General features: G+C 42.3%; 2 protein-coding genes and 1 long non-coding RNA gene across 3 annotated transcripts; all 3 read left to right on the plus strand.

Annotated features, from left to right (window-relative positions):
* The first annotated feature begins 9358 nt into the window (after positions 1–9358).
* Positions 9359–10743, plus strand: LOC306940977 (C-C motif chemokine 4-like). The gene is made up of 3 exons (XM_079526282.1): positions 9359–9510; positions 9673–9793; positions 10333–10743. The coding sequence occupies exons 1-3, from the start codon at positions 9426–9428 to the stop codon at positions 10424–10426; spliced, it is 300 nt and encodes a 99-aa protein (XP_079382408.1). The 5' UTR covers positions 9359–9425; the 3' UTR covers positions 10427–10743.
* A 7036-nt stretch (positions 10744–17779) lies between these two features.
* On the plus strand, positions 17780–18774 carry LOC306941202. Its single transcript, XR_013792108.1, has 2 exons — positions 17780–17815; positions 18354–18774. It is a non-coding gene; the product is annotated as an uncharacterized lncRNA (long non-coding RNA).
* A 2636-nt stretch (positions 18775–21410) lies between these two features.
* Positions 21411–22749, plus strand: LOC306941229 (C-C motif chemokine 14-like). Its single transcript, XM_079526564.1, has 3 exons — positions 21411–21679; positions 21841–21961; positions 22499–22749. Exons 1-3 carry the CDS (start codon positions 21589–21591, stop codon positions 22590–22592), a joined length of 306 nt encoding a protein of 101 aa, XP_079382690.1. The 5' UTR covers positions 21411–21588; the 3' UTR covers positions 22593–22749.
* The last annotated feature ends 1233 nt before the right edge of the window (positions 22750–23982 follow it).

A 23982-nucleotide genomic window follows, 5' to 3' on the forward strand; every position in this document is an offset into this window, starting at 1 on the left:
ATATTATTTTCTGCTACAATAAAACAAGCATTTTTATGTCCTATTTTTTGTTTGCATACGTGATTTTTCTCTATATGCTTAAAAGAAAATTGACAAAGGTGCAATGTAAAAGTATATACTATATATGAGACAAAGACAAACTTTCTTTTAGCGCTATTTAGTGGTGCTGCATATTTCATCGGGGAAAAAAGATCGAAATCTAGAGTCAGACACTTACATTGATTGATTGAATATTTTATTAGACAATAAGAAAGAAATGCAAACAGCACAATGTACAGCTAGGCATTTTTTTTGTTGGTCCAAAGGGATTTCCGAAGAAAGACCTTGCGGTCTTGTTTCCATTCGGGTCCCATGCACTCACACACACTTAAGGTGGCCTTACACTAGCCGATTCTTTTCAATCTGAAATCTGATAGCACCACACACTACAGGATAATCGGAGCGGGGCAGAGCAAATATCAAACATTCTTGATGTTGATCGGGCCGATCCCGATCGCGCTTTGAGCGGCCCCGAGCAGATCGATTGAGTCGGGCACCCCCCGAGCGTCAAAAAATGCCCGATTATCGGCTAGTGTAAGGCCACCTTTAGTCAATGAACAATAATCTAAAACAGTAATTTGTCACCACCTCTCCCTCTGACCTGCTGACAGGTGACATTGTAGGTCTGTTTTAAAGGAGGCCAGTGGTTTGCCTGCTTTAAGGGAAGGGGGCAGGGCATTCATGCAATCTCATGCAATCTCATTTCTAAATTTGAGCAAGAATGGTGCAACACTAGTTAGCCGTCCAATTCATTTTAGTTCCTCTTGTGTTTTTGCTACAAGAGAGAGACTTTAAGAGAGGTTTTAATTCATGCACTTTGATGTTGTCTGTTTAAAGCCACTGTGGCTCCAGGTGCCACATTTTGAATGTTGTAATATTCAGCAACTACAGACAATACATATTTCATATTTCCATGGTCAAAAACACGTGAGAATCGTGATCTCAATTCTTTTGAAGGAAAATCAAGATTCACATTTGAGCAAGAATCGTGCAGCAGTGCAGTGAAAGTTGATGATCAAATTGACCGCTTCTGTAAATATCAATTATCAGACTCAGACTAACAGAGTGAATCATTTAGTGTGGAAATACGAGTTAGTTTCATAAGCCTGTGCACTGTGTGCAGTATACAATATTGTATGGAAAACATAACGTGCATGCAGAGGCCTTTTCGTTTGTGTTGATCTGATCACCTCGTGCTTTCACTACTTTAGCTTACACTATATTTTAACCCACATGCTTTTAGCAATGGATTTTCATAACTTTTCCAAAGTAGGCTATTTCACCCCATTTCCAATCCAGCAATCATACGGTGCAAACATGAGGCACAAGTGTGCTAAAAAAAACGATGTAAAAGCTATAAACGTACCACGGTGCACCGTGTGGCAGCTTGTAGATCTATTCTTTCCTGAAAATAGGCTGCACTTCCACAGTCGGTGAGCACAGCACTCCATTTCAACATGCAATAACACTAGACTGCTGTGATTAAAATTCCCGGAATGATTTTTGTTTGCAGACCGCCCCTGAGTTGGTCTCAGTTGGCCCACTTTTCTGGAGCACCCACCTGACCTTCATGCAGGCCAGCAATCAATGCCTCAATGGCCAGCAGATGGCGTGTTTGCACACAGGGCTGAATGTGCGTGCGCGCGCCAACATGACAAGACAAAAACTCAGCTATACATTAATACAGGGGTTCTCAACGTTTTTGGCCGGGGACCCCCGGAAATGCTTTGGCAATGTCTCGGGACCCCCGCCCCGCCCCCTCCCGACCCCCAATATAAATTGACTGCTACAATAACCTTAAACCATTTTGGGCGGGAACCCCTTTTGGTGTTTTAAGCATTGTTATAATTTAGCTATTGAAAAATAGCAGATCTACAAGCTCATAGCGCGCCACCGAGTGGCGCGCTACGAGCTTGTAGGTCTGCTATTTTTGAAAAATCGTGAAAATAAAATTTATTTTATTTTTTTTAATAATTTGGGGACCCCCTAAAATAATTTGGCGACCCCCCGAGGGGTCGCGACCCACGGGTTGAGAACCCCTGCATTAATACACAAACGTTGAGCACATTGATAACACACAGGAATCGCCCTTCTTTATCATACTAAAAAAAAAATGTATTTTGTCCTTTTTAGTTTTTCTTTCTTTTCTTCTTTGTAATTTTGGATGTACAAATTACATTTTGGAATACATTGACCTGATTTTTATAAAAGGTATCTGCTGCACCATGTTGTTCCCAAACCTTTCAGCTCTAGACCCAAATGTGATGTCTCTCCAGGACCCACAATAATGAAAATAGCCAATCTACAAGCTCACGACACATTGTGATGCGTGAGCTTGTTGTGATGTTGTGAGCTTGTAGATCTGCTATTCACGTCTCCTTAAAAGTAGTTTTTCCCTCTAATTAATGGACGATGGAAATATTTTGAAAAACGTTTGATTTTACGTTTGTTTTTAACAGATGAAATTTCGAGGATGTTTTGATTGCGAAATTTGCATGGGATACTTTTGTGAAAATCCAACAACAAAGTGGTATTTACTTGCGAACCTATAAAAATTGGTCCGCAACCAGAAAAAGGCTCCCACTGATGGTGAAACACTGAACAGTGTGGCTACAGTATCTCACTCTCTCATATCTTATCTGCTATCTCTCACAGTCTCACCCAGACACCATAGGATACTACACCTTTTATTGCCACATCCCAGTCAAATTTACAACGTTGGCATGTTAGCAGACGGTCTAGCGACTAGCAATAAGCAAGGTAAACATAGTTCCATGCACTTACAAAGGCATTGTATATTTTACATTTCTACCCAATTTTACAGGAATATTACGGTATATAATTAACACTAGCAATCTAGGATTGTACTGAAAATGGCTGAATGAATGAATGAATGAATGAATGAATGAATTGAATGAATGAATGAATCCACAAGCTGAATAATATTCATAAAAAGTTATAATTGTTATAAATGGTGCATTTATATAGCACCTTTATCCAAGGCGCTTTACAGAGATTGTGCAGTACATTCACCCATTCACACACACACACACACACATTCACAAACCAATGCCGATGGAAACCATGCAAGCTGGCACATTGGGAGCAAAGTGTCGACACTTCGACACTAACTCTGGAGGAGCCCGGGTTCGAACTGACCCATCCAGTCACTCTACCCCTGAGCCACTGCCGCCCCATGTTATAACACAGATAGCATAGTAACACCGGCAGAAACAGTAAGCTAATGTAATAATAATTACTATTAATAATAATACATTATTATTATTACTAGTAAGACGCCTGAGGGCGAGGTTGCGTGCATGCATCCGCCTGGGTGACATATGGAATGAATTCTGTACTGGCCATATATGGAGCGTGTCTTGAGTGTACAGGGTTTGATGAGGTCAGATCAACATATGGAATGTCAGAACAGGTCAGCTCCATATAGGGCCTTAATTTTCGGGCCTGTTGAGAACTCTAGTTTTCGGCGGCTGCCGGGCGCGGCTGCTCTAAGACCTTTGGGGCAGGCCCTTCTAGAGTTTAAATGGACAGGTATCAGTCTAAAGGTAGACATCGAAGAGGAAGGAGGAATGGGGAAGGAACAACATAATGTCAGAACAGGTCATCTTAATATATGGAGATCTTTTTTTAGGTCAATCTCCATATATGGGCTTAATATTGATGACATCATGTCACGAGGCATGACCGGTCATGCCTGGGGGTGACCAACTAACTAACAGGAAATGCATGTTTTCATAGTGTGACCTGCTGTCACAATTATTATTGTTATTATTATTAACTGCATGGGTGCCTCTTTCAGTAGGCCTATGTGTTACTCTACAACAGTGGGACACAGCCTCGTTGCCATGATCATGATTCGAGGGACCTTAACAAAAAAACAATCAGAGCTCAGCTAACAAGCCTTTTACACATTATGGCAGCCATGTTTCTGCCAGGATTCAGAGCGTTTTTCACCTACCTTTGAAAGATCATAGAATATTCTCCGTCGCTTCATTCCGCGCACACGGTGCCCTCAAAGTACGTTCACAGATGTGCTAGAATCGCAAATAATGATGATCCATACGTTGAAAGCTAGGCTCTGGTGTGGTGTTTTCCATGCGGGCTCCTACAAGGTTGGGAAAGCAGTTTTTCTTTTCTGGTCATGTGATCGACGTGTCACGTGGTGTTCCAGGAACCCCCGGAACCAAGGATGAGCCATAGGTTAGCTCCAACAGCGCCATCCAGAGTCCTTGGGGAAAAAGACATGGAAGATGTCATTGGCAGAAGTGCGGATGGGACATGCTGTGGGCTTGTAGGTCTGGCCGTGCACCAGCCCGCTCGAGATGAGCCTCACATCATTTGAGGATCCCGCCACAGCCGGCTAGAATCTGATTGGACAATAAAGCATAGCCTATGACGTCTCAGATTATATTGGAATGATAGTAAAATATGAAAAATGTTCTGTCTTTTTTAAGTTTGCAGTGCTCAATATCCTATATTAATTATTTCAAATGATTAAAGCAGCATTGGTGGGCAATAATGAAGTAGGCTACATTTACTTAAGTAGGCTGCAGTACTCAAGTAAGTAAATGTACTTTGTTACTAGCCACCCCTGCTTAATTATAATCATTACATCTGAGTATTACTGAGTATTGGTATAATACTTCTTGACTTTCACCACTCCACTACTGAACTGGCTCAACAATCATGACAAAGGTGGCAGACGACACACAGGAACTTAAATTATTTTATTTTAACTAAATAAAGACAAAACTATACATACCGTAATATACAATACAATGGTGTGAATAGCCAGGAGTATGAGTAGTTGTGTGAATGTGTAGTGGCTCTGCTAGTGGCTCTGCTAGTGGCTCTGCAAGTGCAAAAGCAAGACCAAAAGCAACCAAACAAAAGCTGTTGCCTGGTGGGAAAGAGAGAAAGAGTGCTTTTATGCTTTGGCCAGCCTGATTGAATACTCCAGGGACAAGTGGAGTCAGGTGTGTCTCGTCCCATGGACACACCCCTGGTAGGTTGGGCTGGCCCTTTCCTACACATAACAGGACAGAAAAGACACATCATTAGGAGGACCAAACTCAAACCAATTGGATAATAATAATAAACCTTTATTTATATAGAACCTTGCAAAACGAGGTTACAAAGTGCTTTACAAAAAAATAAGAACAAATGCAGTGCACACCATAAACAACAGTTTACAACTAGAAAGGTCGCAATTTAAAAAAATTGCAAAGTGTGGTTGCCGCAGTCGCTTACATAGGCCCCTCCCACTAACGTTGCTAGCCAATTACAATTTCAAGTCACACCTGTGATCATGTGTAAGTAATTCGGAGGGTATTTAAGAGATCTATTGTAGTCGATAGGTCTCGATAGGGCTCGCGCGAGTACATGAACCACGTGACCGGGCTGTTTTCTGCCCCCTCAATGTCGCAACTCTGTCTATACTCTATGGTTCTGTTGTAATCCAAACGTACACGCGTGTGGGTATAGGGATAGGGTGGCCTGGCGCTGGGTGTATGACTTGACTACCGCGGGCTGAATGATTCAGCCCTGCAGCCCTGGTGTGAGATATGATCTGGACAACAGATGTCAATATGAAGTTGAGGATAACATTGACCACTTCTGTGTCTTAGTCATACTTCTCTCTCCTTTCTTTCGTAATCTTTTTTGTCATCAGACGGACAGCTTGGTCATATACTTCTCTCTTTGTTGACGTGTTGTTAACTCATCCTCCTGCCGTTAACCCAGTGGTGGAAAGTAACTAAGTACATTTACTCAAATAATGTACTTAAGTACAATTTTGAGGTATTTGTACTTTACTTGACTGTATTCCAATTTCCAATACATTTACATCTACTCCACTACATCTCAGAGCCAACATTTGTACTTTTACTCCACTACAATTATTTGAAAACTTTAGTTACTAGTTACTTTGGAGATTTACATTTTGATTAGAAAAACATACATTACTGTAACCACTTCAACCCTATATACATTTCGACCATTTGAAAATAGCTGATCTACAAGCTTACAATGCGTCGCGATGCGATGCATTGTGTGCGACCTCTCTTTTCTGTTCAAATATGAATATAAACTGGAAAGGTTGCAATTTTGAAAAAGTGTGGTTGCCGCAGTCGCTTACATAGGCCCCTCCCACTAATGTTGCTAGCCAATTACAATGTCGCGTCAACCTTGTGATCATGCGTAAGTAATTTGGAGGGGATTTATCCCCCCAAAATCATGTTTTTGCAACAATCGGTTACACTTTTCGCATTTGCGGCGCCCCCTATGGATGAAAATGGAATTCCTTTTGGAACTTGGTTGATTGAACCACCCGGGACATGTGATTCAAATTTGGGATGGTTTGGACATTCCGTTCGTGATTTGTGGCATTTTTTGTAAAATAGGCCCCTCCTACTAACTTCGGACGACGATTACGGCCGAAGTATACGCACTACCAAAATTCTGCAGTTGGTCTTTTAATCGGATAGGTCCGGAGATCATGTGTGCCGATTCTTGTGAGATTTGGACAAAATCTGTAGGAGGAGGAGCCAAAAGTGTGTTTTGGAGAAAATTCAAATTTGCAGGATTTTTTTCCCCGACGAAAATGGGCGCGGCCTATATGTGGAAATGCATCATGACCCAAGGAATCCATGGAAAAAGAAATGTAGATTTGACGACTTACTGTTCAAGAGTTATAGGGAAAAACGCAAAGTGGGCTGTAATAGCGCCACCATGAGGCCGACTGATGTAATTCCCTTTCAATTAATTTTCATAATTATTATGAACCTCCCCCCCAAGTCTTGTAAATATGGCGCTTACGGTCTCCAAGGGAAAAAAATACTTAAATTTTGTCTTCGATTTCCCCATTATAAGTCTATGGAGAACTAATTCATTAATATCAATTAAACTATACAACGGATCTCTTAGCAAAATACAAGCACACGATTCCCGATGAAGCCGGTCGATTTGACATATGGCTCGAGTGTGTGCGGCAAAAACTGTGGGAGGAGTAGTGCGGCAAAGTATCCAAATGTACAATAACAATAGTCTGGTTGCCCTAACAGGGCAACCAGACTATTGTTATTGTACATTTGGATACACAGAAATGTGTACAGAAATGCAGTAGGACATAAGAACAATAGGGAATGTTTAGAAAACGTTTAGGTGTTAAAGGCAGCTTTATAAAAGTGAGTTTTTAGGAGGGATTTGAAGCGGGGGACGGATTCTGCGAGCCTTATCTCGGGGGGGAGGGCATTCCAAAGAGTTGGGGCTCTAAGTGCAAAGGCCCGGTCACCTTTTGTTTTCAACTTAGAAGTTGGGATTTCTAAGAGCGCCTTGTCTGAGGTCCTTAAGGTGCGCTGTGGGACATAGGGCTTGAGTATTTCAGATATGTAGGATGGGGCCAGATCAGAGATGGCCTTAAAGTTAATAGTAGGATTTTAAAATCAACTCTAAAAGTGATTGGGAGCCAATGCAGGGATGCCATGATTGGTGAGATGTGGTCGTATTTTCTTGTACCGCTCAGGACTCGGGCTGCGGCATTCTGAACTAGTTGTAGACGTTGGATGGATTTGTTGGAGAGACAAGGTCGGGGTCAAGGATAACACCAAGGTTCCTCACGGAGGGCTTTACATTTGGGGTAAGAGAGGCCAGGTTTTGCGCTAACATGGCTCTTTCTTGGGGTGGACCAAAAATGAGAACCTCGGATTTAGAGTCGTTTAGTTGTAGAAAATTGATTGACATCCAGTTCTTTATGTCTGCGAGGCATGCGTGGAGTTTTTATATACTGGAGGGGTCTTTAGGATTGATGGGGAGATACAATTGGGTGTCGTCGGCATAGAAGTGAAATTGAATGTTATGGCTGCGGATGATGTCGCCGAGGGGGAGCATGTATAATGAAAAGAGGATGGGGCCTAGGATGGAGCCTTGGGGGACACCGCAGTGTAGGGGGGCTAGATATGCCCACACAGTATTCCAGCCGGCTGATAAGGACCGCATGATCAATAGTATCAAAGGCCGCGGTCGGGTCCAGCAGGACAAGGATGGAACAATATCCCGAGTCTGCGGCCATAAGAAGGTCGTTGACCACTTTCAGGAGAGCCGTTTCTGTGCTATGCAGAGCACGGAAACCTGACTGGAATTTCTCAAAAAGGCAGTTTCCACTCAGATAAAATATAGATTATAATATCACTTTTGCCCGATTTCTACAAGAAATTATAGGCCCTTCTGACTGCCTGTTAACACAAGTTATGAAAGTCTCATCTTTCTGCAGCTCTGCTCTGCCTCTTTAGTTTTCACCCTATAGAGCATTGGTTCTCAAAGTGGGGTCCGGTGACCCCAGCAAACTGAGTTAACTAGTGTCACAATCATGTAAAAAAAAAAGTTTCTAGTGCATTCCTGTCAGAAGTTATGATTTTTTTTAAAATGTTCTGCTGTCCCTCTCCAAAATCTCCCATGCACAACTGCACATTAATTTGGTGATTGACCTGCAGCTGAGGTGATTGACCTTTTCTCACCTTGTTCTGTGAGAATAAAAGAGTTCCATTGAATGGAATGTCTGACGCGTCTCACTGCTGGAATGTCTGACTGCTGTTTCTGAGTGTCAGAAACAGCAGAACTGTTCAACCCAGCTAATTATTGCCGTTTCAAAAGTAGACACACACACACACACACACACACACACACACACACACACACACACACACACACACACACACACACACACACACACACACACACACACACACACACACACACACACACACACACACACACACACAAGCATGATCGCTGATCATTAAAAGTGTATTTTTCCATTTGTTTTATGGTAGCATATGCAAAAAAGTGTGTGTCAGGTTTGATTATCGGTTACAGAGACTGTCCTGCAGAAAAGATTAGGTCGCCACTGTATGCTGTTGCATGCTTGTGCGTCTTATTGGCACATACTGTGGCAATAAGACGCATAATAAGTAAGTGTGTGTAACACGCACGCACACACACACACACACACACACACACACACACACACACACACACACACACACACACACACACACACACACACACACACACACACACACACACACACACACACACACAGTTCATGATGAGTGTATTAACACCTCTCAGCTTTATGCTCACACATTGACCACAGTTTGTTTCCCTAATTCTAGTAACAAACTGACAAATGTACGGTATCCACCCCCTCCACCACCCACCAAGGAACTAGTTTAACCCCACCTACACTAATAATTGTGGACCTGGCACATAATATTCACATGATAAAAGACCTAGAGGGGAACTGCAGAGAGACAGATCACTCCACTTGGCAGGTATAGACTGACAGACGTCGACCATATTCATAGAGTATGCTGATGGAAATGAAGAACGTAGCGGTTACAGTGGCCTGCATGCTGCTCATCTTCTCATCTCTGGATGTTCTGGTCCAAGCGAGTAAGTGTTATTTCTTGTCTGTCCTTAATCGTTAAAAAAAGGATGATTACGTTTTTGTTGTTTAAAATAAGGATGACTAAGTTTTTGTTGTTCAAATTTGTTTTTCTTTATTCCACTAATTGGGTCTCTGTGCCTCTTTTTCACTCTGCCTCGCTCACCCAGACAGTGCTGACAGCGTTGGTCCAGCCGAGTGCTGCTTCGAGTATCGCGCCGCACGGCTGCCTAAGGCAGGCGTGAAGACGTTCCGGCGCACACACCTTCACTGTGCTAGGGATGGCGTTGTGTGAGTATTGCGTTACACTTGTACAGTATTGTACAAAAAATACATAACATAAACACTGAACACATTCTACACTACTAGAAAAATTATCTGAATAAATATTACACTACTACTGTTTTGACCGCGACGGAGGCATGGCTTTCACCCCATTATCTCAGTTGGGGCAAATGCGCTCCCCACGACATTATATACGTTGCAGCTCGGACGGGGCTCAATCGGAGTCGGCTCGTTCGCAACGTTCGCCACGGCAACTTGCTCGCTTTAGCGCGCTCTGTGGTGCTCAAGTTCACTTGAGACGCCGCCCTTCCATCACGCTCTAAAACATATATATATATATATTATTTTTTCTATGTAGAACTGTACAAATGTATAGACACAATAGCCTTTTGTTATTTTTATTGCTGGAGAAGAACTAAGAACAAGTGCTCATTCGGAGCGGGCCGGAGAACTATATGATCAACTTCACAATCAATGAATCAATACATAAATAAATCAAAACATCTCAAATATTGAAATGTTCTCTCTATGTCTGTCTGTTCTAGGTTTACAATGCGGAATAATGCCAAGATCTGCGCTGACCCAGCTCAGACATGGGTCCAGGGACTCATCACCCATGTGGAGACCAACAGACCTTAAACACCTCGTACAAGAAAGTTCCAGACAACCAGTTGGTTTTAGGACAAAATGCTTTGAGATGAATTCCAAGCTTTGCTTCAGTTAGTGGTTACTATAATCTACCAGGCTTTTCTAGTTTTGTTTGTGTTCTATATCCTGCTTTAAACATCAATTTAGAAAGCATAAAAATGCATTTTCCTATAGTTATTTTAATTTTATTTTGTATTATTATTATTATTTTTACAATTTGTATGTATCAAATGTAGTGCTTTAATTGTGCATCTTAATGATCAATTGTTGATATTAACCGTTGTTTTCTTCAACAATAAAACAAGCAATTCCGGTAACTGCATGGTTGTGTTTGCATGGTAGCCTATAAGTCACGTTAAGTCAAAGGAATCAAACAAATTCACCAAAGTGATGTACAGACCATATAAGCTAATTATACAACTGACATAAACATCAAGACAGGCACAAATAAAGCTTACACGGACATAGAGGCATGTCTGTTCTGTTTGTTTTCAGTCAGATCTGACCTCTGATGGACTGTGTGTCTGTGAAGTCAAATCCAAAATGGCAGGTCTAATATTCAAACCACTGTAGAAGAAACACATTTGAGGTGTTGTCTCCAACTAAATTGGGGCTGTCCGTTCCTTTGGCGATACTACTGAAATCACCAGAATTCATGTAAATGCTTTTAGATCTATAGCAGCATGCATGTGTATAGTATTGTAGTCTATATGTAAATGTGCAATATATGTAGCCTGACGCTCAGTCTGAATTTTCATTTCGTCAGAACATATTTTCTTAATGGGCATGGTTAGCGATTCAGGGCTGGAGCCAGGCTACAATGTGTATGTGCAATTTATCGGGAATGTTTATCTGTCTCAAGCTGTAACAAAAATACCAGACAATCTTAGGGTCAATAGATGGGGGTGTGTTCTCTCCGTGTCTTCATGCAGCTCCCATACCCTAGATGGGGTCATTGGTGAAAGGGCCTTCTGTGTGGAAAAAAAATTTAAACTAAAACTATAAAAACTAAAACTATAACTACGGGTAACTACGGTTTCAGTTTAGTTATCGTTTTTAATTTTTTTTATTTAGTTTCAGTTAACTAAAATGTTTTTTTTAATTCTAGTTTTTGTTTTTAAGTTAGTTTTAGTTAACTATTATAACCTTGCTGTGATGTCGAGACAGCTGGACAGACACTTCACAGGGGTTGTCAAGTGGGGTCCTACTTTAACCAACGTCTCCAGTAGGCTCAGCAGTGCATTCTGGCATCCCAGAAGCACCCCCCCCCCCCCCCCCCCTCTGCATCTGCCCAGCCTGCTTATTTCGGAGACCAGCTAGGGTCTGACAGGCAGTGTCAGTGAGCACAGCTGTCCTGTGCTCTCATTGGCTGTTATATGGCCTTCTCGGTGTGCGGTCGACAAACCCAGTTCATACTGTATAGGTTGGATGTCCAGTCGGTGAAAGAGCCCATATATCAAACCTGCTTGATATTCAGAACCGGTCAGGAAGGCGTCGGCGAGCGCTTTCCTCGTGCTATATCTTGCAATAATCGAGACGTGAATAAATGAATCCATGGATTACTTTAGTTAAGTCAGGGGTGGATAGGAAGGGCTTGATTTTGACGATATTTCTAAGGTGGTAGAATGATAATTGAATGACCTTTTTTACATGGCCTTCAAAATTGAGGTCGGGGTCAAAGATACCACCAAGGTTCCTCACGGAGGGCTTTACATTTGGGGTAAGAGAGGCCAGGTTTTGCGCTAACATGGCTCTTTCTTGGGGTGGACCAAAAATGAGAACCTCGGATTTAGAGTCGTTTAGTTGTAGAAAATTGATTGACATCCAGTTCTTTATGTCTGCGAGGCATGCGTGGAGTTTTTATATACTGGAGGGGTCTTTAGGATGGGGAGATACAATTGGGTGTCGTCGGCATAGAAGTGAAATTGAATGTTATGGCTGCGGATGATGTCGCAGAGGGGGAGCATGTATAATGAAAAGAGGATGGGGCCTAGGATGGAGCCTTGGGGGACACCGCAGTGTAGGCGGGCTAGAGATGAGGTTGCTTCACCAATCCCGATGGAAAAGTGTCTGCCAGTGAGGTACGATTTAAACCACTCCAGGGCGGTGCCTGATATGCCCACACAGTATTCCAGCCGGCTGATAAGGACAGCATGATCAATAGTATCAAAGGCCACGGTCGGGTCCAGCAGGACAATGATGGAACAATATCCCGAGTCTGCGGCCATAAGAAGGCCGTTGACCACTTTCAGGAGAGCCGTTTCTGTGCTATGCAGAGCACGGAAACCTGACTGGAATTTCTCAAAAAGGCAGTTTCCACGCAGATAAAATATAGATTATAATATCACTTTTGCCCGATTTCTACAAGAAATTATAGGCCCTTCTGACTGCCTGTTAACACAAGTTATGAAAGTCTTATCTTTCTGCAGCTCTGCTCTGCCTCTTTAGTTTTCACCCTATAGAGCAGGGGTGTCAAAGTGGCGATCCGCGGGCCGCCTGATTTAACACTACCTCTTAGCGACTTAGCCAATGCTCTGAGGCTGAGCAGCTACAGAAGCAAGGGAGGGGGGAGCTCCCCCCTCCCTTGCTTCTCTAGCCGAGTGCCTTAATTGCTCCAGCTGTGTGGGGTTAAGTGTTAAAGGTGCAGTGAAACGGAAATGGTGGACATTTTATTTTGAAGTTTCAAACGGATTCAAGTTGAAACACCGGTCTGAAGTTTCTGAACCAATCAGAGCGTCGCATCCCTTCAGGCGATGGGACGGTAGCTAGGGACTGTTGCTATGCTATACGCAGCAGCGTGGTGTGTGTTTGTTTACAAATCAAATAGACGGCCAGCTGTACCAGTTTACTGTTATGTGGCTTATTTCTACCCTATAATGTTTTCAGATACATATTTTAGCGTGATGATTAAGTTGAAACCGAGTAATACACTGTCTGGATGTTATCTGGAATGGGAATAAAAACGGAGGATTTATGTAATCAATAGCATTTAGCAATCAATATCTTCTTTACAAACATAGCAACAACTCTGGTTAACAAACTGCCCTCCCACTCTGGGCTCTTTGGTGTAGAGCACATTACAACCTTCTACAGAAACCTAGGTGTTTGTAAAGACGATTTTAAACTAGTTATGGTAACAACTGATGAGGTAATTAAGAAACTGAGTGCCCTCCAACCCCACAAGGCCACAGGCCATGACAACATTCCCTCCAAATTTCTCAGAGACTCAGCCATCTCTATAGCTCCAATCATCACCCACATAGTAAACCTCTCCATCAAACAGGGACAGGTCCCCCAAGATTTCAAACTGGCCAAAGTAACCCCCTTGCACAAGAAAGGGAGTAAATTAGACCCCGGCAACTACCGCCCTATTTCTATTCTTAGTTCCATCTCGAAAGTGATGGAAAAAATAGTCTATGAACAGGTTGAAAAGTATCTTGCCACTAATAAATTATTGTACGAGTTCCAATCTGGCTTCAGAACATCCCACTCCACTGACACATGCCTTCTCTATTTGAGCGACCACATCAAACAAGAGGTGGACGCTGGCAAATACTGCGGCATGGTCAAGCTGGACCTCCAAAAGGCTTTTGACACCGTGAACCACTCCATACTGGTTAACAAGCTAAAAGCAATTGGTTTCGATAGCACATCAGTGAGCTGGATGCAATCCTACCTGGAGGGGAGAGAACAGATGGTGGAAGTGAACGGAACACTGTCCCCCCCCCTCCCAGTGAGCTGTGGCGTTCCACAAGGAAGCATACTAGGGCCTCTACTGTTCCTAATATATGTAAACGACATGACTTCAGCTTGTGACTGCAACTTGTTCCTGTTCGCAGATGACTCAGCACTGCTGGTCTCGGACAGGGACAAACTGCAGGTTGAAAATGCCCTCAGCTCTGAACTCGGTAGAATCTGCACCTGGCTCGCTGATAACAAACTATCTTTACACCTGGGAAAAACTGAATCCATTCTCTTTGGCTCTAATAGTAATCTCAGCAAGGCAAATGGCTTCTTGGTTAAAGTGGGTGACAATGTTATCACACGTAAAGATGAAATTACCTACCTAGGTTCCATCCAGGCTAATCTTTCCAGTGATAAAATGGCCGCGAACGTAATCAAAAAGGTCAACCATAGAACAAGATTCCTTTACAGGATCTCCTCACTGGTCAACAAAAACACCTTGAAGACCTTAACAGGAGCCCTTGTACAGGGTTTCTTTGACTATGCATGCACCTCCTGGTACCACAGCACCTCAAAGGCCCTTAAAACCAGGCTCCAGACTTCCCAAAACAAACTGGTCAGGCTCCTACTTGACCTAGCCCCCCGAACCCACCTCACCCCTGCCCACTTCGACAGGCTGGAATGGCTTAGGGTCGACGACAGAGTACAGCATCTTGCAATGGGTCTGGTCCACAAGATTCGATACACCACCAAGATACCCATGTACCTGTCTAGATACTTCCTTAATGTTAACGAAGTCCACACCCACAACACCAGAGGGAGTGCAACGAACCATGTACAACCCAGATTCGGCACAAACAAGGGACTAAATTCTTTTCGCTCCTATGCCACCAAAATGTGGAACGCCCTACCAACTGTCATTAAGACATGCGAATCCCTTGACTCTTTCAAAACCGCTCTCAAAGGGCACCTACGGACGGCTGCAATTCGAAACTGGCCCCTGTAAAATCGGAATCCCTCAAACACGAACGCAAGGACAACACAAGAGACGGTCGCGGCCACACAGCCAACTCAAGGTATGGCCACTGAGCCGAATTGGGGACCCAACGCAAGGACAACACAAGAGACGGTCACGGCCACACAGCCAACTCAAGGTACGGCCACGGAGCCGACTTGGGGACCCAACGCAGCTCCTCCAAGGAAAACAAACAAATTAACGGAGCTGAACGTGAATCCCCCCCACCGCCCACCCCCTTTTTTTCCCCTCACTGTATATGTTTCTTTTCCCTTTTTACCTCCTTTATGATGAATTCCTGTTCTGTCTATAGAAGTGTCTATTTGTACGTCTCTAAATGTTTTGATGATTTGAACATGGTGGACCCTATTGGAAACAAGTGTAATGCTTAATTGGGTCGTCCACTCACAGTTAACAGCCTTTGTATTGAGTTTGTGCTTTCTGCCTGTAATTCTGCAAACTGTTAATAAATTCTTCAATCAATCAATCAATCAAGCAGCTGTGCTGCACGGATGCGCACATATGGAGAGGATACGGGTGAGCTTCATTTTTATTGGCTTTTATCGATGTGGGCCTCGACACGTCATCACGCAGCACGTTTTCGTTTTCAGGAAGTAATACAAAAAATATTTTTATGGACTTTTGATATAAAAACACACAAAAATGAGAATTTGTTTGGCATCCATTGTTAGGTATGCTCATATGATGACCACGGAGATGGTTTAAAAGTGTGAAGAATTTGTGGAATGCAGCCTAGGTCTCTCTCCCAATTGCTCTGTCGGGAAGCGTGAAGTACCATAAGACACACACCTCTCTCTCTCTCTCTCTCACTCACTCACACACGTACACAACAAGTGAGTGCGTGTGTCATTGAAAAAAAGGCGTTGTAGGAAAAATAACACAAACCCCTCCCCCTCTCCCTCTCCCTGTCAATCACAGCGACTACTGGCCAATCACATCGGGGTTTTCCTAAAACTGCGTTGGGATCCATTCCATGATAACGCATGTGTTGTAGGAAAAGGTCCAAGCTTAGAATCTCATCTCAGGTCTAAAACGGCCTGCATTACTGCATAAAATAAAAGGCTGTAGTAGCCATTTACAAATTAAAGTGAAGGCAGTATTTGGCAAATGTATCACTCGACCCACTCCAAAAAAATAACATGATGGGAACAAAACGAATTCCACCTACTGTTTTTTTTTTAATTCTATATTCAAATGGTTTATTGGTGCTTCTGATTGTGTCATGGGTTTTATATTTTATATGCTATGCTGTTTGCTATATGCCTGAGGCTACAACACTTTGGTCAGCTTCTGTTTTAAACGTGCTATAAATACAGATGTTTGATTCTTCAACAAAACTAGCATCTCTCAAATTATAATAATATAATATTGAAAGTCAATAATGATAGTAGCTACTATTCTAAAAAAACACACAATTTATAAATTGATATATAGGCCTATTGTGGGAAGAAAATCAAAGTGAGCCATTTGAAGCCGTCCATGATCATGCCTCATTAACATTATAATGGCCCCATGCACCATAAATAAGAGTCCAGGTAATACAGTTTCAGCATTCATTCACCAAAAGATTGCTGCCGCATCAAAGCCGTATTCCGAAGGGGAATTTATCAGAGAATGCATACTGACCTCCGCTGAGATGCTGGTACCTGAGAAGAGACAGTTGTTTGCTAATGTCAGTTTGTCAAGGAATACTATTGCAGACAGAATTGGAGACATTGCAGAAGATTTGCACAGTCAACTAAAGGACAAAGTCAAGTCATTTATTGCCTTCTCTCTTTATTGATGAGAGCACTGACGTGACGGATGTCGCTCAGTTGGCAATATTTATTCGTGGTGTTGATGCATCTTTGACCGTCACAGAGGAATTTGTGTAATTGGTGGCTATGACAGACACACACACACACACACACACACACACACACACACACCAAGGAACTAGTTTAACCCCACCTACACTAATAATTGTGGACCTGGCACATAATATTCACATGATAAAAGACCTAGAGGGGAACTGCAGAGAGACAGATCACTCCACTTGGCAGGTATAGACTGACAGACGTCGACCATATTCATAGAGTATGCTGATGGCAATGAGGATGAAGAACGTAGCGGTTACAGTGGCCTGCATGCTGCTCATCTTCTCATCTCTGGATGTTCTGGTCCAAGCGAGTAAGTGTTATTTCTTGTCTGTCCTTAATCGTTAAAATAAGGATGATTACGTTTTTGTTGTTTAAAATAAGGATGACTAAAGGTGGCCTTACACTAGCCGATAATCGGGCATTTTTTGACGCTCGGGGGGTGCCCGACTCAATCGATCTGCTCGGGGCGCGATCGGGATCGACCCGATCAACATCAAGCATGTTTGATATTTGCTCTGCCCCGCTCCGATTATCCTGTAGTGTGTGGTGCTATCAGATTTCAGATTGAAAAGAATCGGCTAGTGTAAGGCCACCTTAAGTTTTTGTTGTTCAAATTTGTTTTTCTTTATTCCACTAATTGGGTCTCTGTGCCTCTTTTTCACTCTGCCTCGCTCCCCCAGACAGTGCTTACAGCGTTGGTCCAGCCGAGTGCTGCTTCGAGTATCGCGCCGCACGGCTGCCTAAGGCAGGTGTGAAGACGTTCCAGCGCACACACCTTCACTGTGATAGGGATGGCGTTGTGTGAGTATTGCATTACACTTGTACAGTATTGTACAAAAAATACATAACATAAACACTGAACACATTCTACACTACTAGAAAAATGATCTGAATAAATATTACACTACTACTGTTTTGACCGCGACGGAGGCGTGGCTTTCACCCCATTATCTCAGTTGGGGCAAATGCGCTCCCCACGACATTATATACGTTGCAGCTCGGACGGGGCTGAGTCGGCTCAATCGAAGTTCGCAACGTTCGCCACGGCAACTCGCTCGCTTTAGCGCGCTCTGTGGTGCTCAAGTTCACTTGAGACGCCGCCCTTCCATCACGGTCTAAAACATATATATATATATTATTTGTTCTATGTAGAACTGTACAAATGAATAGACACAATAGCCTTTTGTTATTTTTATTGCTAGAGAAGAACTAAGAACAAGTGCTCATTCGGAGCGGGCCGGAGAACTATATGATCAACTTCACAATCAATGAATCAATACATAAATAAATCAAAACATCTCAAATATTGAAATGTTCTCTCTATGTCTGTCTGTTCTAGGTTTACAATGCGGAATAATGCCAAGATCTGCGCTGACCCAGCTCAGACATGGGTCCAGGGACTCATCACCCATGTGGAGACCAACAGACCTTAAACACCTCGTACAAGAAAGTTCCAGACAACCAGTTGGTTTTAGGACAAAATGCTTTGAGATGAATTCCAAGCTTTGCTTCAGTTAGTGGTTACTATAATCTACCAGGCTTTTCTAGTTTTGTTTGTGTTCTATATCCTGCTTTAAACATCAATTTAGAAAGCATAAAAATGCATTTTCCTTTAGTTATTTTAATTTTATTTTGTATTATTATTATTATTTTTACAATTTGTATGTATCAAATGTAGTGCTTTAATTGTGCATCTTAATGATCAGTTGTTGATATTAACCGTTGTTTTCTTCAACAATAAAACAAGCAATTCCGGTAACTGCATGGTTGTGTTTGCATGGTAGCCTATAAGTCACGTTAAGTCAAAGGAATCAAACAAATTCACCAAAGTGATGTACAGACCATATAGCAGCTAATTATACAACTGACATAAACATCAAGACAGGCACAAATAAAGCTTACACGGACATAGAGCATGTCTGTTCTGTTTGTTTTCAGTCAGATTTGACCTCTGATGGACTGTGTGTCTGTGAAGTCAAATCCAAAATGGCAGGTCTAATATTCAAACCACTGTAGAAGAAACACATTTGAGGTGTTGTCTCCAACTAAATTGGGGCTGTCCGTTCCTTTGGCGATACTACTGAAATCACCAGAATTCATGTAAATGCTTTTAGATCTATAGCAGCATGCATGTTTATAGTATTGTAGCCTATATGTAAATGTGCAATATATGTAGCCTGACGCTCAGTCTGAATTTTCATTTCGTCAAAACATATTTTCTTAATGGGCATGGTTAGCGATTCAGGGCTGGAGCCAGGCTACAATGTGTATGTGCAATTTATCGGGAATGTTTATCTGTCTCAAGCTGTAACAAAAATACCAGACAATCTTAGGGTCAATAGATGGGGGTGTGTTCTCTCCGTGTCTTCATGCAGGCAGCTCCCATACCCTAGATGGGGTCATTGGTGAAAGGGCCTTCTGTGTGGAGTTCACATGTTCTCCCCCGTGTCCCCTAATGGCCCCTACACATTGTAGGAGTTTTAAAGTTGTCGGTGAGTCATCAGATCGTTATGTATTTCACACTACAGGAGTCTTTAAAAAAATAATCTACTGTCATTATATCTTTGTGGCTTTCACACTAAACTCCAACAGTAGTGGCAACATAAAAAAAAAAAAAAAAAAGCGGAATGTCAAAATATCTACCGCGGTGGCTGAGACCAGAGCCATTGAGTAATGGTTGAGACAAAGCAGTGAAAGGTCCTGAAAGATACATAACGTCAGTCTTACCCAATACCCAATCTGTCTGTTTTAGGAACACAAGGCTGCTGTACTTTATACCTCATACTAAGCATTAAAGTATGAGTACTTGTTCTTTATTCCAATTCATTTTCACATCTCACACACGTGCAGGATGCCGTGATACAAGCGCGAGACAGACACAGGACACGGATGCCTCTTTCACTCCTGCGACACAGGAATAGCGAGGCTACACAGGGCAAAATGTTATAGCGTGTAGCCTACGCGCGCTACATTAAATAGCACATTAAATAACTCTCTGTCTCTCTCCGTATGCGCGCACAAGCACGCACGCACGCACACACACACACACACACAGAGCGCACAAGGTCCAAAAGTTTGCTCTGCACTGTTGATTCCGATGTGGATTTATCAACATTATTCAAGTGAAATGCGTTGGTTTTATAGACAGCAACATTGGACTAATATACTGTAGCTACCAATATGTACGACACACGTGTATAGCAGAGTGGCTCTGAGCCTCTGCCTGCATGATGGCCTCAATAGTCTAATATCTCCCCCAGTCCAGAGGGATATCCCTTTGGTCTAGTGGTTAAGATGTTGGACTTTCACGCGGGAGGCCCGAGTTCGAATTGCGGGCGTTACAGAGGGACCCAAGGAATAAAGGTTATATATATATTTATTATCATCTATTCTGATCATCTATCGATACAGTTGACAGACAGACATGATTTCGAAAACACAGGACATGATGTTAAGTCCAAAGTGCCGTGGGACTCTGTAAGGCAGGGGCGTCCTATACTCCCTGGGCCAGGCTTGCACTTGACCGCATATACCTAAGGATGGAAGACTTGAGCACTGTGATGCAAGGTTATAATAGTTTTGGTCTTTTCATTATAGTTTAGTTTTAGTTAGCTTTTTTTTTTTTAAATTCAGTTAGTTTTAGTTTTAGCGGGTTTGCTAGTTTTTAATTTAGTTTTTATTTTGGTGAAATGCTTAGTTTTAGTTTAGTTTTAGTTTAGTTATAGTTTAGTTTTAGTTTTTTAAACTAAAAAACTAACTAAAACTATAAAAACTAAAACTATAACTACGGGTAACTACGGTTTCAGTTTAGTTATCGTTTTTAATTTATTTTTATTTTTTATTTAGTTTCAGTTAACTAAAATGTTTTTTTTAATTCTAGTTTTTGTTTTTAAGTTAGTTTTAGTTAACTATTATAACCTTGCTGTGATGTCGAGACAGCTGGACAGACACTTCACAGGGGTTGTCAAGTGGGGTCCTACTTTAACCAACGTCTCCAGTAGGCTCAGCAGTGCATTCTGGCATCCCAGAAGCACTTCTAGTGCATTCTTGTCAGAAGTTACAGGTGTGTCAGGTTTGATTATCGGTTTCAGAGACTGTCCTGCAGAAAAGATTAGGTCGCCACTGTATGCTGTTGCTTGTGCGTCTTATTGGCACATACTGTGGCAATAAGACGCATAATAAGTAAGTGTGTGTAATACACACACACACACACACACACACACACACACACACACACACACACACACACACACACACACACACACACACACACACACACACACACACACACACACACAGTTCATGACAGTACATTCAAGTGTATTAACACCTCTCAGCTTTATGCTCACACATTGACCACAGTTTGTTTCCCTAATTCTAGTAACAAACTGACAAACTTACGGCATCCACCCCCTCCACCACCCACCAAGGAACTAGTTTAACCCCACCAACACTAATAATAATTGTGGACCTGACACATGATAAAAGACCTAGAGGGGAACTGCAGAGAGACAGATCACTCCACTTGGCAGGTATAGACTGACAGACGTCGACCATATTCATAATCATAGAGTATGCTGATGGCAATGAGGATGAAGAACGTAGCGGTTACAGTGGCCTGCATGCTGCTCATCTTCTCATCTCTGGATGTTCTGGTCCAAGCGAGTAAGTGTTATTTCTTGTCTGTCCTTAATCGTTAAAATAAGGATGATTACGTTTTTGTTGTTTAAAATAAGGATGACTACGTTTTTGTTGTTCAAATTTGTTTTTCTTTATTCCACTAATGGGTCTCTGTGCCTCTTTTTCACTCTGCCTCGCTCCCCCAGACAGTGCTGACAGCGTTGGTCCAGCCGAGTGCTGCTTCGAGTATCGCACCGCACGGCTGCCTAAGGCAGGCGTGAAGACGTTCCAGCGCACACACCTTCACTGTGCTAGGGATGGCGTTGTGTGAGTATTGCATTACACTTGTACAGTATTGCACAAAAAATACATAACATAAACACTGAACACATTCTACACTACTAGAAAAATGATCTGAATAAATATTACACTACTACTGTTTTGACCGCGACGGAGGCGTGGCTTTCACCCCATTATCTCAGTTGGGGCAAATGCGCTCCCCACGACATTATATATGCTGCAGCTCGGACGGGGCTCAATCGGAGTCGGCTCGTTCGCAACGTTCGCCACGGCAACTTGCTCGCTTTAGCGCGCTCTGTGGTGCTCAAGTTCACTTGAGACGCCGCCCTTCCATCACGCTCTAAAACATATATATATATATATTATTTGTTCTATGTAGAACTGTACAAATGTATAGACACAATAGCCTTTTGTTATTTTTATTGCTAGAGAAGAACTAAGAACAAGTGCTCATTCGGAGCGGGCCGGAGAACTATATGATCAACTTCACAATCAATGAATCAATACATAAATAAATCAAAACATCTCAAATATTGAAATGTTCTCTCTGTCTGTCTGTTCTAGGTTTACAATGCGGAATAATGCCAAGATCTGCGCTGACCCAGCTCAGACATGGGTCCAGGGACTCATCACCCATGTGGAGACCAACAGACCTTAAACACCTCGTACAAGAAAGTTCCAGACAACCAGTTGGTTTTAGGACAAAATGCTTTGAGATGAATTCCAAGCTTTGCTTCAGTTAGTGGTTACTATAATCTACCAGGCTTTTCTAGTTTTGTTTGTGTTCTATATCCTGCTTTAAACATCAATTTAGATAGCATAAAAATGCATTTTCCTATAGTTATTTTAATTTAATTTTGTATTATTATTACTATTTTTACAATTTGTATGTATCAAATGTAGTGCTTTAATTGTGCATCTTAATGATCAATTGTTGATATTAACCGTTGTTTTCTTCAACAATAAAACAAGCAATTCCGGTAACTGCATGGTTGTGTTTGCATGGTAGCCTATAAGTCACGTTAAGTCAAAGGAATCAAACAAATTCACCAAAGTGATGTACAGACCATATAGCAGCTAATTATACAACTGACATAAACATCAAGACAGGCACAAATAAAGCTTACACGGACATAGAGGCATGTCTGTTCTGTTTGTTTTCAGTCAGATTTGACCTCTGATGGACTGTGTGTCTGTGAAGTCAAATCCAAAATGGCAGGTCTAATATTCAAACCACTGTAGAAGAAACACATTTGAGGTGTTGTCTCCAACTAAATTGGGGCTGTCCGTTCCTTTGGCGATACTACTGAAATCACCAGAATTCATGTAAATGCGTTTAGATCTATAGCAGCATGCATGTGTATAGTATTGTAGCCTATATGTAAATGTGCAATATATGTAGCCTGACGCTCAGTCTGAATTTTCATTTCGTCAGAACATATTTTCTTAATGGGCATGGCTAGCGATTCAGGGCTGGAGCCAGGCTACAATGTGTATGTGCAATTTATCGGGAATGTTTATCTGTCTCAAGCTGTAACAAAAATACCAGACCATCTTAGGGTCAATAGATGTCATTTTATGCATCATCATATCATATCATATCCTTTCTTTCATCATCTTTTTTTATCTGACCTTGTACAGCACTTTGGTTGACCACTGGTCTTTGTAAATGTAAGTAAGTAAGTAGCCTTGCCGAGCCATGAGGCCCATAGGGCAGGAGCCTATCTCCTGTTTCTGTAGCGTGAGGCAGCTTGATGTACAAGTACACCCCCTGGACATGAAGCTAGTATGTCGCAGGGATTTACCCTCAATCCAACCCTTGATGCTGAGTGTCAAGCAAGGAGGCACTGGGTCCCATTTTTAGAGTCTTTGGTATGACCTGGCCGGGGATCGAACCCCAACCTCCCAGTCTCAGGGCGGACACTCTAACCACAAGGCCACTGAGCTGGTGTAAATGTGCTCTATAAATAAAGTTTGATTTGATCATCATCTGGGGGTGTGTTCTCTCCGTGTCTTCATGCAGCTCCCATACCCTAGATGGGGTCATT

This window comes from Electrona antarctica, assembly GCF_951216825.1.
Source record: "Electrona antarctica genome assembly, chromosome: 17".
Classification (NCBI taxonomy): Eukaryota; Metazoa; Chordata; class Actinopteri; order Myctophiformes; family Myctophidae; genus Electrona; species Electrona antarctica.